Source organism: Pygoscelis adeliae, unplaced genomic scaffold (assembly GCF_000699105.1).
Source record: "Pygoscelis adeliae isolate BGI_AS28 unplaced genomic scaffold, ASM69910v1 Scaffold436, whole genome shotgun sequence".
Classification (NCBI taxonomy): domain Eukaryota; kingdom Metazoa; phylum Chordata; class Aves; order Sphenisciformes; family Spheniscidae; genus Pygoscelis; species Pygoscelis adeliae.
This window is the reverse complement of record NW_008825051.1, coordinates 310,963-324,049: the sequence shown is the minus strand read 5'-3', so window position 1 is coordinate 324,049 and position 13,087 is coordinate 310,963. Positions and strand designations below refer to the sequence as shown.

The 13,087-nt window shown below is 43.2% G+C and overlaps 1 protein-coding gene across 1 annotated transcript in view; it reads left to right on the top strand.

Moving 5' to 3' along the window:
* Window positions 1–13,087, top strand: part of CACNA1B (calcium channel, voltage-dependent, N type, alpha 1B subunit) — a 306,403-nt gene that overhangs the window by 169,809 nt on the left and 123,507 nt on the right. Inside the window, 2 exon segments of the mRNA XM_009326378.1 lie at window positions 652–741; window positions 4,650–4,859. Of these exon segments, the coding sequence (XP_009324653.1) occupies window positions 652–741; window positions 4,650–4,859 (300 nt within the window).

Below are 13,087 nucleotides of genomic sequence, written 5' to 3'. Positions count from 1 at the left end.
TTTCCCTGTCGAGTAAAATGGTGTAGTGATGTTTGCCCTCCCCACAAAAGATCCTGTTGGACAAAGTGTGTTTTCAAAGAGTTATGACATCCCCAGAGGGAAGGAATTGTACAGTGGGTGCTATTAAGGGTATGTTCACTGATTCGTGGCAGTTGCTTTCGACATAGCATTTCTGCTGCTTAAGGCATTGCTCTGTGGTAAACTGTATCCGAGCACCGTAAATGCTAACTTCTTAATGGTGCACACTGTAAACAGCATTAATGTTTTTAATGGATAGAAGCACTCATCTCATAACCCACTGGGGCTCAGAAAGATTCAGTGACCCTGCCCAGCCTTTCTGCTGTGCTAAAAGGTCCGGCAGCTGCAGTGACTCCCCCACCCTCCTGCATCTGCTGGGATAAGTGTAAGCGTGCAGACCTGTGCCTGGCAAACCTTCAAGATCTGGAAGGACAAATAAATAAACGACCCTGGCATTGAAGCATGCAGAGGCCCTGCAAGGCTGTAGGTTGTCTTATTTGCTCCATCTTACCCTTGTGTGAGAGCTTTAAGCTGGCATTGGGAAGTAAATGCTGGCCCTGGAGAGTGAAGGGAGGGGGAGAGAGAATCCACTCTGAATGCTCACGGGGCGTTTTCTTTTTAATTTGCACACAGTGTTGAAAAGAGCTGCAATAAAGAAGAGCAAAAATGACCTGATTCATGCTGAAGAAGGTGAGGACCATTTCACAGACATTTGCTCCGTTGGTGAGTACTGGCTTCGCATTCCCCGAGGTTTAGATCTCCACCTAAACGTGTTAATGTCATGTTTCCTCTGGGCGCCTCCTTTGCTCCAGAAGCTGCAATTTCAAGAAGGAGAATTATCACTGTTCCTGCAGCATCACTCAGCTTCCCAAAGCAAATGGCTTCGTGGCTTCACCCTCTCCCCCACGCTGCCCTGCACAGCTATTGCATGCTGCACCCTTTAAAAGAGCCCTGCCGAAACGCTTGGAGAATCCATGCTGTGTTGGCCACCCTGTGATTCTGCTTGGAACATGCTCATTCATGCTAATGAAACCCAAATATGTCAAATGATACTGCTAAGCCTCATCTGTTGAAGGGAGGAGGGGAAGTGGACACTTAGTCACATCTGCCACTAATGCACAGCATATGGTTTTTGCAGCCTTTGCCATGTGAATGGTTACTGGGAAATGCTGGGCAGTGGCCCTAATTCTCTCATTCTTGCCTTAGAAGAAGATCTTAAAGCAGTTCTCCACATTTTTAAAGCCACAGAAGGAGACGCACACTGGTGTGCGTGCAATTACCCGCATACCTCTGATGCAGAGTGTGGCATCCTCCATAGTGTGGCCATCCACCACCAGCATTGACGGCGCGAATTTTGTTATCTTCAGCTCTGGAGAATAAGATACTCTCAGGGTACAGGGGTACTGCTTGTTCTGCAGTTAACAGAGAGCTAGTTCCCTCCTGAGATGTTGCCAGGTGGAGAGGCAGGAGGCAGGTCTGGGGTTTGCAAGGGGAGGCAGGCTCTGAGCACACAGCACCCCATCTAAGGGGGGAGCTCTTTGGACATCAGCAGAAAGACCTTTCAGTCGTGGGCTTTTGCTTGCTGTCTGGGGAGACATCTTCCTGAATGCTTTGGAGTTAGCCATTTTGCTTATTCCTGTCCCTGTTGTTTGAGTCTGTATTTTTTTTTGCTGCTGAAGCAGCAGATGTTCTCATTATCTTCCAAAGAAATGTCTTGGCACCCCAGTTACCAAAAAGCAGCAAATCCTGGATGCACAAGAGTAGCAGCACAAACAGTTCGAGAGTACATGTCCATATAAGCTTGCAAGCATGAGTGCCTCAAATGCTCTTCGGAAATTTGGCATTAACATTTTAAGAGATTACAGCTGCTGCTGGATTTTTTTCCCTTTAAATGAAGACCTGGTTGCAGGAAATGAATGTTGCTCAGCATGTTACTGACACCATCACCCACTGTTGAACTGCCACAATCCCCCAGGCTGAGCAGGCTGCAGGTTTTGTGGCTAAACCGCTGACACTTCTATGAGAGGTTTGTTGCTGAAAGAGGGCAAAAATGCAGCAACCGTGTGCATTTTGTTTTGTTTTATTCTGGGCAGCTTGGATCCCTGCATGGATAACAAGGAATGGTCATTTTTGGAGCATTTGTTCATGGTTGCAATAATTACGAGATCTTTGCATTCACATCCAAGTCCCTCCAGGCTCTAGGCACCCATGCCACGCAAACAGATCTTTGAATTCAGCATTTCAGGTGGCAACGGATGACGGAGCATCTGGACTCGTGGATAATCTGATGCAGAGCTGGAAACTGTCTCGGGAGCATATGGCAGGGAAAATAACAACAGTGTTTTCCACCTTCTGCGAGCGGTTGGGAAAAGTGGTTTTAATTTTGATTCATGGAACAAGGCAGAAAAGAAGAAATGGATAAAGCAGATACTTCTGCAGGCTCCTGAAAAGGCTGAAACTCTGCATAACATAAACAATCAGATAGTATGGGCAATTATGCATAAAGAATATGTTTTTGAGAAAAGGGTTTTTTTGGATGGTTTCCTATAATGCCTTGCTGATGGGAGCATAAGGACTATGGAAGACTAACAATATAATTACTGAGTGCAACGTGAAGATGCAGACCAGGGTGGTAGAGACTTTGACAGGTCTCTTGCTGGCCGTTGACTGAATACGTTGCACTTTAATTCAAACACAATTACCTCAATGAGCCTTATAATTGCATTATAAGGCTCTATAGTGGTAAACACTTCCCAGTGTGTTCTCTGGAGTTGTTCTTAATATTTATTCTTTTCTTTCCTCCTAACTCTCAGCCTTTCTTTCTGCACTAATAAGCGTGCAGCAGTAGATGCTGGCTCCTTCTGGCTTCCCACCCTTCATGCTGTACCAGACACAGGACACTGTCTTGATTGCCAGACAGAGAAGTCTGGAGAAGTAGATGTTTTCTACATTTAGATCAGTTTAAATACTGCTGCTTTTCTTTTCTGGAAGACCAGTAGAGCTAGTAGAGAGGGGACAAAAGGGCAGCAGACTATTCCCATGCAAATCTGAGAGTATAGACTGGCTTGAATATCTGAGAGGTCTTAACCTGCTAAACAGTATTACGATATGGTACAGCCTATATCTAAACCTGTAGTTCATTTTGTTGTCTTAAAGCAAGACAATCTGATGACCACTGTGATTATTTTTCTTTTTTTTTTTTTTTAAAAACTGCCAAAGGGAGGATTATCAAACTAACAGAACCAGCACACTGAGCTTTTCTGCAAGGAGTTTGTTCAAAGCCTGGCCAGGGCCAGCTCTGCATTTGGCGTGTTGGTGGATGGCCAGAAATGTGAAATGAAGCAGAGAGCTTGCCTTCTATTGGGGAGACGGCACAGCATGCTCTTGTGTAGCTGTGAGGCTTGGAGAACCCATTGATGTCACATCTGGATGCTTCATCCTTTCTATGGGTGCTGTGTTTGATGTTATTGCAGGATGAAACAGGGTGCTAGAGTCCCACCCCTTCCAAGTGTTGAAATGTAAGCGAATACACTCAAAAACTTGGCTGCTGCAGCCAGAACACTTTGTTCATGTAACTCAGCCATCTCCAACGGCAGCCCATGCAAGTCACCTGCTCTCACGGTGCTTGGTCCAAGACAGGACCATGTGTGTCCTGGTGAGCCCTACCCACTGGGAGTCTCTGTCCCATGATGGGGAAGGGCAATGGCATATTACCTTGCCACAGACCATCTTGAAACAAAGTTCGCTAGCAATTTCTGAGGGGTGCTAGCACAGCGTGAAACAGGTAGTGGACAGCCTGCGGCAATCACGATTTGCCCTGCTCGCAACAGCGTCTGCGGCTGTTGCAGAGGAACTCCAACGGATGCACGTGTTTATTGCTAACGTGTGCTGATTTCTCCTGCCTCAGCACCGGCCGGAGATTGCCTTTTCATCATTCGTTTGAACAGTGCCTGCTACCACAGGGGGAGAGCTTACATCAGAAATAATTTCTTCCATCAGCTTCCTATTGTTGAAGCATTTGACTCTTTGCCAGGGTTTCAGACCAGAGTCAAAACATAGCTGATATAGGCAGAATTGATAAAAATGAGTAGCTGCACCCAAAATATGATGCATGGAGGCAGACTGAGCCCTCTGCTGTAGAAATACATGAACTCGGAGAGTAAAATAAGGAGACTTCACTCAACTCAGTAGTCAGGGCCGGGTCTTTGCCTGGTCCTTGGAGCAGGGGAAATAGGGACCGGCTTTCCTGTTGCCAGCTACCCAGCTCCAAGAGGATGTGCTGCACACCATGAACAGAAATACCACTGTGCCTGGTGCTTTCTGTCCCTCCAGCCAACCGGGAACCCAAAAGTTATGTTAAACTGGCACAATCAAGATTGCTTCAAAGGGTTGGAAGCCCAGTTTCTTTAGATGGTGGACCTGGGCATTCATTCATAAAGTTTTCAAATCCCAGCCTTCATCCCTCATGATGTCATTGCAAGCAAGATGCCCTTGCTCAGCCCATAGTCAGTGTGCCCAGCTTTCTGCTCAGCCATGTTTCTGGTGCTTGGGAGAGGGTCTCTGTGCTCAGGAACATCCTCCAGCCTTTCACCTGCTGGGATGTGGTGTGGTGACTCTTCTTTCTGTCCTAGGGTCTCCTTTTGCCCGTGCTAGTTTGAAGAGTGGGAAGAACGAGAGCTCATCCTACTTCAGGAGGAAAGAGAAAATGTTCCGGTTCTTCATTCGGCGCATGGTGAAAGCTCAGAGCTTCTACTGGATCGTCCTCTGTGTGGTCGCCCTCAACACGCTCTGCGTTGCGATGGTGCACTACGACCAGCCAGAGAAGCTCACCACTGCGTTGTGTGAGTACCGGGGACTCCACCTTTCCCCTAATGAGGTCTTGCATTTTTGATCACTCTGAGCACTGCTGTCACATCCCCATGAGGTCTGGTTTTCGGCTTCCTATGCCTCCCTCAGAGGAGGGTCAGAAATGCATTAATGAATGGTTCCAGTAACTCAAGAGTAATTGAGTCATACAATTCAGAAAAAATCCACCAGGACATGATACTGGTTTGAGATGGGGATGTTATCCTAAACATTATCTGAAACTTCAGATTCAACCACATTTAAATCTTGTAACACGGCAGGAGGATTTGTTCTGTAGCAGGCTTTATGAAAGGTGGGGGAATGGCTCTGTACTTGGGTAAAGGCACGTTTCTCTGTCTAATCAGCATCTGCCCAGAGAACTGCAGAACTTGTGCCACTTTGCGGCTGATCTGCATCCATGGGCGATTTCTGTTGTGGACATACTTAAAGCTCTGCCAGCTCTGATGTCCCTGGGATAGCAGCATGTGCAGTGGCCAGTGCTACCTGGGAGATAAAAATGTCTATCTGTGCTTATAGGATCATACACTAATTCACTACAGTTGTAGCAATTATTGCCGTATTCTTTAAAAGGTTGCAACTTTACAGAAGGTCTTTTTTGATAATCGTGCCTTCCTTACTAATGCTGTGTGATTAGATGGGATAGATGTCATGATGACCTTCTGTGAAAATATGTGCAATAGTGATAGAAATAATATCATACAGAAGATTATACTATATTTGTGCAAAAGCTTTTATTTTAGCTTGGTTCCTGTGGTCACCTATCAGTTTAGGCTTCAGATAGTATATAAGTGCTTTTGAAGTATGATTTTTTTTTAAATTACGTATTATTTTCTCCTGTGATGAATAATAAATAGAGGCAGCTATCTGCAATCAGAGCCTTTACACATCACAGTGTTACACTGAGGTTGCAGACTTGTTCATGAAGCCTGTCTAAAAAAATGTGGAAGGTGAGGGACAGAGCTTTTTAGTTTATTTTAATGCAGGTTGTAGGCTATGACTCCTAGAGCTGGAAAACTTGTAGAAATTGGTAAGGTAAGAATATGGTCATACTGAAAGTGGGACACTGCAAGTTTTTCCTTCTGAAGGGAAGGGATGGAGAGTTTGTTTCTGGAAGACAGAGCCATTGCATTGGCCACTTCTGACTCTGTAAAACAGCCAGGAACCAATCTTTTGTTCAGCACTTGATATTCAGATGTGGCTAGTTCAGAATTTGTTAAGTAAAACTTCTGAAGCAAGCGAACAGAAGACTAGGAAAAAACCTCAAAATATTTCAAACAGTGTAACTTAATAATTTTGGCTTAGATCATTGAAGATACTTATCCACCTAATTTTCCTTGATTTCTATATAAATTAGATACTTAAATATTTCTAGCTCCAGATCCTCAGGTCTTACCTTATTATAAGGAAACAAACTTTTGAAGTTTTTTTTTTTATAAACCTAAAAGGTTAAGAATACTAGCTGCTTTGACTTCAAAAAAGTCCCTATTAATATTTGCTGAAATATTTAATACCACCAGGTAAGTGGAGCGATAATGAGACATGCATAAGAAGGACAGGAATTTCATTCAACTCTGGGTTTTGGTTGGTTTTTTTTTTTCAAGATTTAGACTGAAAGGAGAGACAGACTACACAGAGAAGTCAGTCTTGCTTATTCATTTCCTAAATTTAACAGAGGAAATAATAAGCTAGATTGGCAGAGTAATTAGAAGTTTGAGGTTTAGGATTTCCTCTTGATTTAGGACTAAATGTCTAGGAAAAAAAAAAAAACCTACTTTAAGTCTTTCAACTCAAAAAAGAAGGCTTCAGATTTACAAACTCAGTTTCAGGAACACCTTATGCAGTAACTTTTCTAGGAGAACATAAAGAGATCCGTGAGCCAGCAACTTCTACTTAATGTTCATATGAGAGCTGGAAGGGATGTTTCTGTTGATTGGAATTAAAGGTACACCTCCAGGTGGGAAACATATCTGGGACAGAGGCCACAAATTAGGCTCCCAACCTACCTCAGCTGAAGACAAAAAACAGGGAAGGTTGACATTGTGTGATGCCTGGGATCAGGGATTGGGGTGGATCCTTCTTTCAGGAGCTCTGCATATATCCGTAACACCCAGAATTGTGAGTTGGTTTCAGAAACACTTGGGTAGCATTCTTTAATTTCTTGGTGCTAGGGTACCACCAAGCTAAGAACAAGTGATCCTATTGACTTATTTTTAATGGAAAAGTCAGAAAAACACCAAAGAACTGTGTGTTCTTGGGAGTTAAATCCTCAGCACCCTCCCAGCCATACCTGCTTTCCAGTGTCTCGTCTGCCCTTTATATGTCTTTGCATCATTGCACTGCCATTTACTTGTAAGACTTGAGTGTCCTTTGTCAATAAGGAAACACCTGTCCAGGTGGTTCACAAATCAATCCCTTAGATTCACTAAAATAAATACTGGTGGCTACAGATAAACACTGCTAGAAACAACACTAATTGGTGAGGGGCAACACAGAGGTGGGTCACAGATAAAACCAGAATATCTGAGGAATCATAGGTTTTGTCGATGTTCTCGTATAGGTATAAGCATTGGGTCTTTAAACGGAGTGATACAAGAATAGCCACCGTCACACAGAGAATAAAAGCCAGAGGTGCAGAATGAATGGTCGTCATGGAAAATCTAAGATACTCTAGAAAATTTTCACTTGTTTTTGTTTTTTCTGGCTTTTTTTCCCCCCAAAGATAGTTTTCTCCAAGACAAGAAGCAGAGGTGCCATGGGTTCATTCTGGGGAGGATTGTCTCTGGTCTGTCTTATGGCATAGTGTAATGAAAACTCTGGGAAGAAACCTATTTTAATGTAATTTTAGAATAAAGAGCTTCTGAGAATTGTCTGCTGAAAAGGTTTACAGGTTCAACCTCTTAAATTACAAGAGTTACAATTACCTCCAAACCCTCCCAACTTTTCAGGATGGTGAGCTGTAGTATTGTATTCATGCCTGTCTTTGCACTGGTAATGACCTAAAGTTTCTGCCCGCTTTCCTGGTGGATGGTATAGTTTTCATGGCATAATCTTTCCTACTAATCTAAAGATTAATATTGCATGCAGGGAATATTTTACACCTTAAGGTATGTGGGACTTTGGGTGGACTAACTGGTGGTTTTGTTATTGCAAACACGGCAAGACTGGACTTGGCCCCTCTCAATCCTGCATGCACTAAACCACAGCCAGCCCGATTAACCCCACGGCAAACACATTTGTGAACGAGCCCAGCTGTGGTTTAGCCCTTGAGGAGTGCTCCTTAGAAGCCCTGTTCTGCCCAAGATTTGTGCACAAATCCGTTAGATATAGGCAGAATAAGATATCACAAAACCAGGGGATTTTAAACAGCTCCTCAAAATACTTGGCAAAATCCTTTAACTGTAAGAGTGACAGAGTTTAAAAATGGCTTTAAAGTTAATCCATGATGAGTGAACTTCACTACAGAGGAGCAGGACTTGGCTAGTCTGACATAGAGCAAGAGAGAAGTAGCCAACTCTAATTATGTTGTTTCATGGAAGGTGCTTAGGAATGAACTGATGAGGAGTTTTGTGAACTGTATCAGCGGGAGAGGAGTGTGGTAAAGTCTGGGAGGATCCACTAAACCCTGAAACTCTACCCAGGCACCTCTAATTCAATTATACCTGTCCCTCCAGGGAAAAGTTTAATTACATTACAAATTAATTTTACTTAAAGAATGGTTGGTAAAAGCGTATGGGTCTGCATTGATTTATTTTTCCCTTGGTCTTTTCTTTTAACTTTTCTGCTGTTGAATTGTTCTGATTAGCTTTCTCTGCTTGATATTCCATATTGCTGCAACTGTTTTGAAAAAGGAACTGTAGGAGCTTTAGAAAGTGGCTTGGGTTGTCTTTAGTCTTATTGAAAGAGTTGATGAGAAATTCTTTGAATTCTTGGGGTATGGTGAAGAACAGGACATCCTTTTCGCCCCTGTAGTTATCCCCAAATTAGATCAGAGATTTTCCTTCTCTGCATGGAAAGGACTCCAGTGCCACACTGCAAGAGGAGTTTTCTCATACTGCACATGGACACATGGCATGTTATGCTCACCAAAGCATGGACCTTTGATTAAATAAGTTGCATAATACATAAAACTATGTATTTCGTGCAGCCACCCATGATTGTCATCTGTTTGTGATAATTTCCACCGCTGCTGGTATGCTCAGAAAAAAGAGACTTCTGTCAGAAGACAACTCTGTAATCTAGCCTAGAAAAGCTTCACTGAGATCTAGTAGCAGCAAAGATGCATCTTCAACTGTGAGGGCAACAAACCAACAAAATCCATAATGTGGGCACACAGCGGAGGTGCAGTGTTAAGGGTTTTTCAGTCAGGACTGTGCCTTTTAAAACTATATGCTGTAGCTTGAGCAGAAGTTGCAAGCCCGCTGTGGAAACAGGTGGATGCATTTCCGTGCCCTGTGCTGTGCAGAAGGCCGGCAGAGGTGGTGGTGGTGGTGGTGGTCTCCTTTTCCTCTGGCTAAAGCTGTGGAAGAAGGCTGGAACCAGGGCTCTCTGGTCTTCCTGGGGCTGGCTTTAGGGACCATGGTGAGAAGGTTTTAGGATTGGATCAGTGAGGTTTCACTTGGGAGACCTCTCATCAGGCTTCCCTTCCCCTGTGGCTGCCCTTCACGAAGCAGCTCTCTCCATGTTTCTCCGGCTAGCACTACAGTGATCCTTAACTTGCTCCTAAATTTATATCTGTCTAAAAGCAAGATCCAGAATGTCTCCTTTCTGAGAAATACAATATTTGAAAACAGTATTTTAGCCATTATGGCCTGAGAACGTCTTCCCTGTGTGCTGCACAATGCTGAACCATGTGTTTGGTGCAATTAGGCCTTTTTTGATGATGATGTGTTTGCCTTTGAAGTAGAAAGCCAGCTCCCTCCGGATATAAATATGTAGCATTTGCAGTTGCGAGGAAAAGGCTTTCTGAAGCAAGCATATTTATTCATGTCTGCTGAACATTTCACGTCTGCTTTGTCAAAGAGGAGGAAGTTGTACTTCGCCAAGGTTCTCCTCCTGGTTGGTTTAATGTATGAGCAGGGTGAGCAGAGGAAACGAAAGCGGCAGGCTCGACACCTGCTCCTAATGACATCGGACTTGGAGATGGGGCAGAAATGGAATTAATCCATGGGTGATTGACAAAAAAGAGCCGCTAACTATCTAATTCAAATGCATGGGGCAAAAAGATGCTAGCACAGTCTTTGCCAATAGCACAAATGTGAAATTAAATAAGAGTATTTGTATCAAACTTTTTTTCCTTAAATCACATTACAAAATGCTTCTGCTTAAGGCAGATTAAATTATATGTGGGGTCTGAATACCAGGAGGTTCAAACAATGAAATTGCATTTTCAATTATATGGGCAGGGCCATGTCAGAAGAAATTGTGTTTCTGGTCCATCCGTTGGAGCAGCTGATTCATTTTGAGCCAATTCCTTCTGCCCAAGGAGTTCATTATGTTCATATTTTCCTTGCCTCCTCGCCTCCATCCCTTGTCCTCATAGTGCTATGATTTGTAGCACCTGGAATCTGCTGAAATATAGCTATCACTGCCTGTTTTGAACTCTGCTTTTGATGGAAGTCATCAGCTTTGAAAGAACAAGTTGGGTGGTTCTTCCAAGAGCAGCAGAAGGAAATTGTTTCTTGGATGTTCTGAGTTTCTAAAGTTTCCTGTTGTTTGTTTGTTTTTTTTTAACCAAATATTTCTTGATTCTGTTTTACTTAGGGTATTTGCTATCTTTTTTTCTCCTACAATATTCTGGTTTTGCATGTGTGTTTGCAGGATGTGTCAGTCCAATGATGGAACATTGCACTGGTTGATACCTGGTTTTTGTTCATGCTTCAGCTGGATGGGTGACTGAACATTAATCCTTGTTTCTTTCCTCCTTTTTCTTCTTTTGAAATGACGGTAATTGTCTTGGCAAAGTGTACTGAGATCTGTCGGTCAAAATTACAGTAAAAAACCCCTACCTAGTATTTTTGTTATTCTGTGAAAGAATATGGTGCGTACCTGAAATGTAACATTTAAAGGTGAGTCTGGTGGATAGATAAGAGGATAAGAATCTCCCTGCCAGAGTGAGATATGAAGCAGGCGGAGGTTGTGCAATGCTTTCTGTAGGTCTGATCTACAACTCCTCCCTACAATTTTAAGTTTTGTCTGCTAACTAAGCAAGGCCACCAGTTTCAAAGCTATTTTGTTTGATATCAGTCCTTGTGATAGGGAGACTTTACATTGAAGTCATTCCAATAAGCACCGTCAGGCTTGCTGAGCTCTGCTGAGTGTGAAACTGAAGATGGGAGTGATAGCTTCCCAGCAAGGGAGAGACTCTTGTCAGCACAAACGCTGGTGCAAGCTTTCCCTCTGGGCTAATGACTGAAATAGGTGACAGCAGCAGCACAAATTCTTCCACGCCCAGAGAAGATGCATCTGCTTTATTGGGGGAGTTTTGCCTTCTGTTTCTTACCATTTCCAAAGTATGTAGGGTGCAGAATGGAAGTTCAGGATCTGGCCTGGAAGCTAGTTTAAGCTTCTGATTGACAGGGCCAGCTATTAATAATTAAGGATTTTAACATTCTTACTACTTCACAATTGTGACCTTTTTAATTATGTGCAAGAAAATTTAATACCACTGAATGTGTGTTTTTTAAAAATTCTGTGTTTTTATATTATTGAACTTGTTAGCCACCTCATTTTATGCCTGACATTGGTTCATCTGGTCCCTTTCTCGCCCCCTCTGCACTCGTATAGTCAGATGGATTGCCAGTGTAACTGTGGATAACTCCCTACTCTGGGATCCCTTGTGTTGGAAACAACTGTTTGCTCCCTGAGCTGTTGTGTCTGATGTCAGAAAGGAGAGAAAAGTTGTAGCTTGGTGCAGGTGTGAACATGCTTCTCCTAGCAAGTTCCAAGCTCAAAGGGAGATGGAGGTATGCTGCTCCTTCATGTGACCATGCCTTCCCCTGAGCACTGAGATCCAGCGGATGGAGCCTACCTCTTGGTAGGAAAAAGGCTGAGAAGTTTGCAGACCTCATACTTTGCCATCTTATTCCCCAAATGTGAACAGTTTGCCTTGATAGTCTCTTTCAACGATACTGCTCCTATTTTCAAGGAGAGTGAGTTACACGGAGAGTAGGTTAATAGCCTCCTAGTATTTCCTTCCCTATTGCAAATGTTGGCAGAAGTGTCCTTGTAGGCTCCTCACTGAAGTGTTAATAAAACCCTTCTCGTCTAGTTAATGCTTCCTGGATTTCAGTTAACATTATGCCCATGATGTTTCATGACCGTCTTTCATTTAAAATTCAAACCCCCTTTTTATTTTTTGATCATTGAAGCTGTATTTTTCAAGCAATTTCAAAAGGCAAGCAGCAATGCGAGATGGACCTGGGCCAACCGTGCTCACTCGATATGAATGTGCAAGGCAGTGACTGGAGTGAAAGCCATGCAGTTTGAAAGGACCCTCATTCCCTCCTCTCTTTCCCCACACTCGTTAGCTGAAGCCACGTATTGCAGGAGATGTACAGAGCACCTGGGATTCAACATTTTCTAGCTGAAATTTTCCTTGTTGCAACTTGTATCCGTTGCCCCTTGTCTGTCCATGTGCACCTTTGAGAAAAGTTCGGCACCATCTTGTCTTTATCGTTCCTGGAATTGTAAAACTGAAATTACAGAAGACAACTTTCCTGTAACATCTACACTGCTACAGCATCTGAGAACCTTCTGTAGTGCGCTAAGCAATGTGATTAATCTCCACCCTTTGAAGTTTGATTCTTGTCCTCATCTTTTCTCTAGAGAGAGAGGTTTGCCTTATGCTATTTGGTTTGTTTTGGTAGTGTAGAGGTTTTTTGCCCTTTTTGTGTTTGTTTTTAACATTCCATTGTTTCTGTTGCTCATTGGCCTCCAGATCTAAACTTGCATGACTTAAAATGCCAAAGGCAGTGTTTTCTGTAGCTTCAAGTCCTAAAAACTTGATCTGGAAACTGAAGTCTCCAGCTATGTTCTTTCTGCCCTTTGTTTCATCATAGGTGATAAATTTTCCCATCAAAAGCTTCACAGCGTATTTCATCATAGAATCATAGAATAGTTTGGGTTGGAGGGGACCTTTAAAGGTCACGTACTCCAACCCCCTGCAATAAGCAGGGACATCTTCAACTAGATCAGGTCGCTCAGA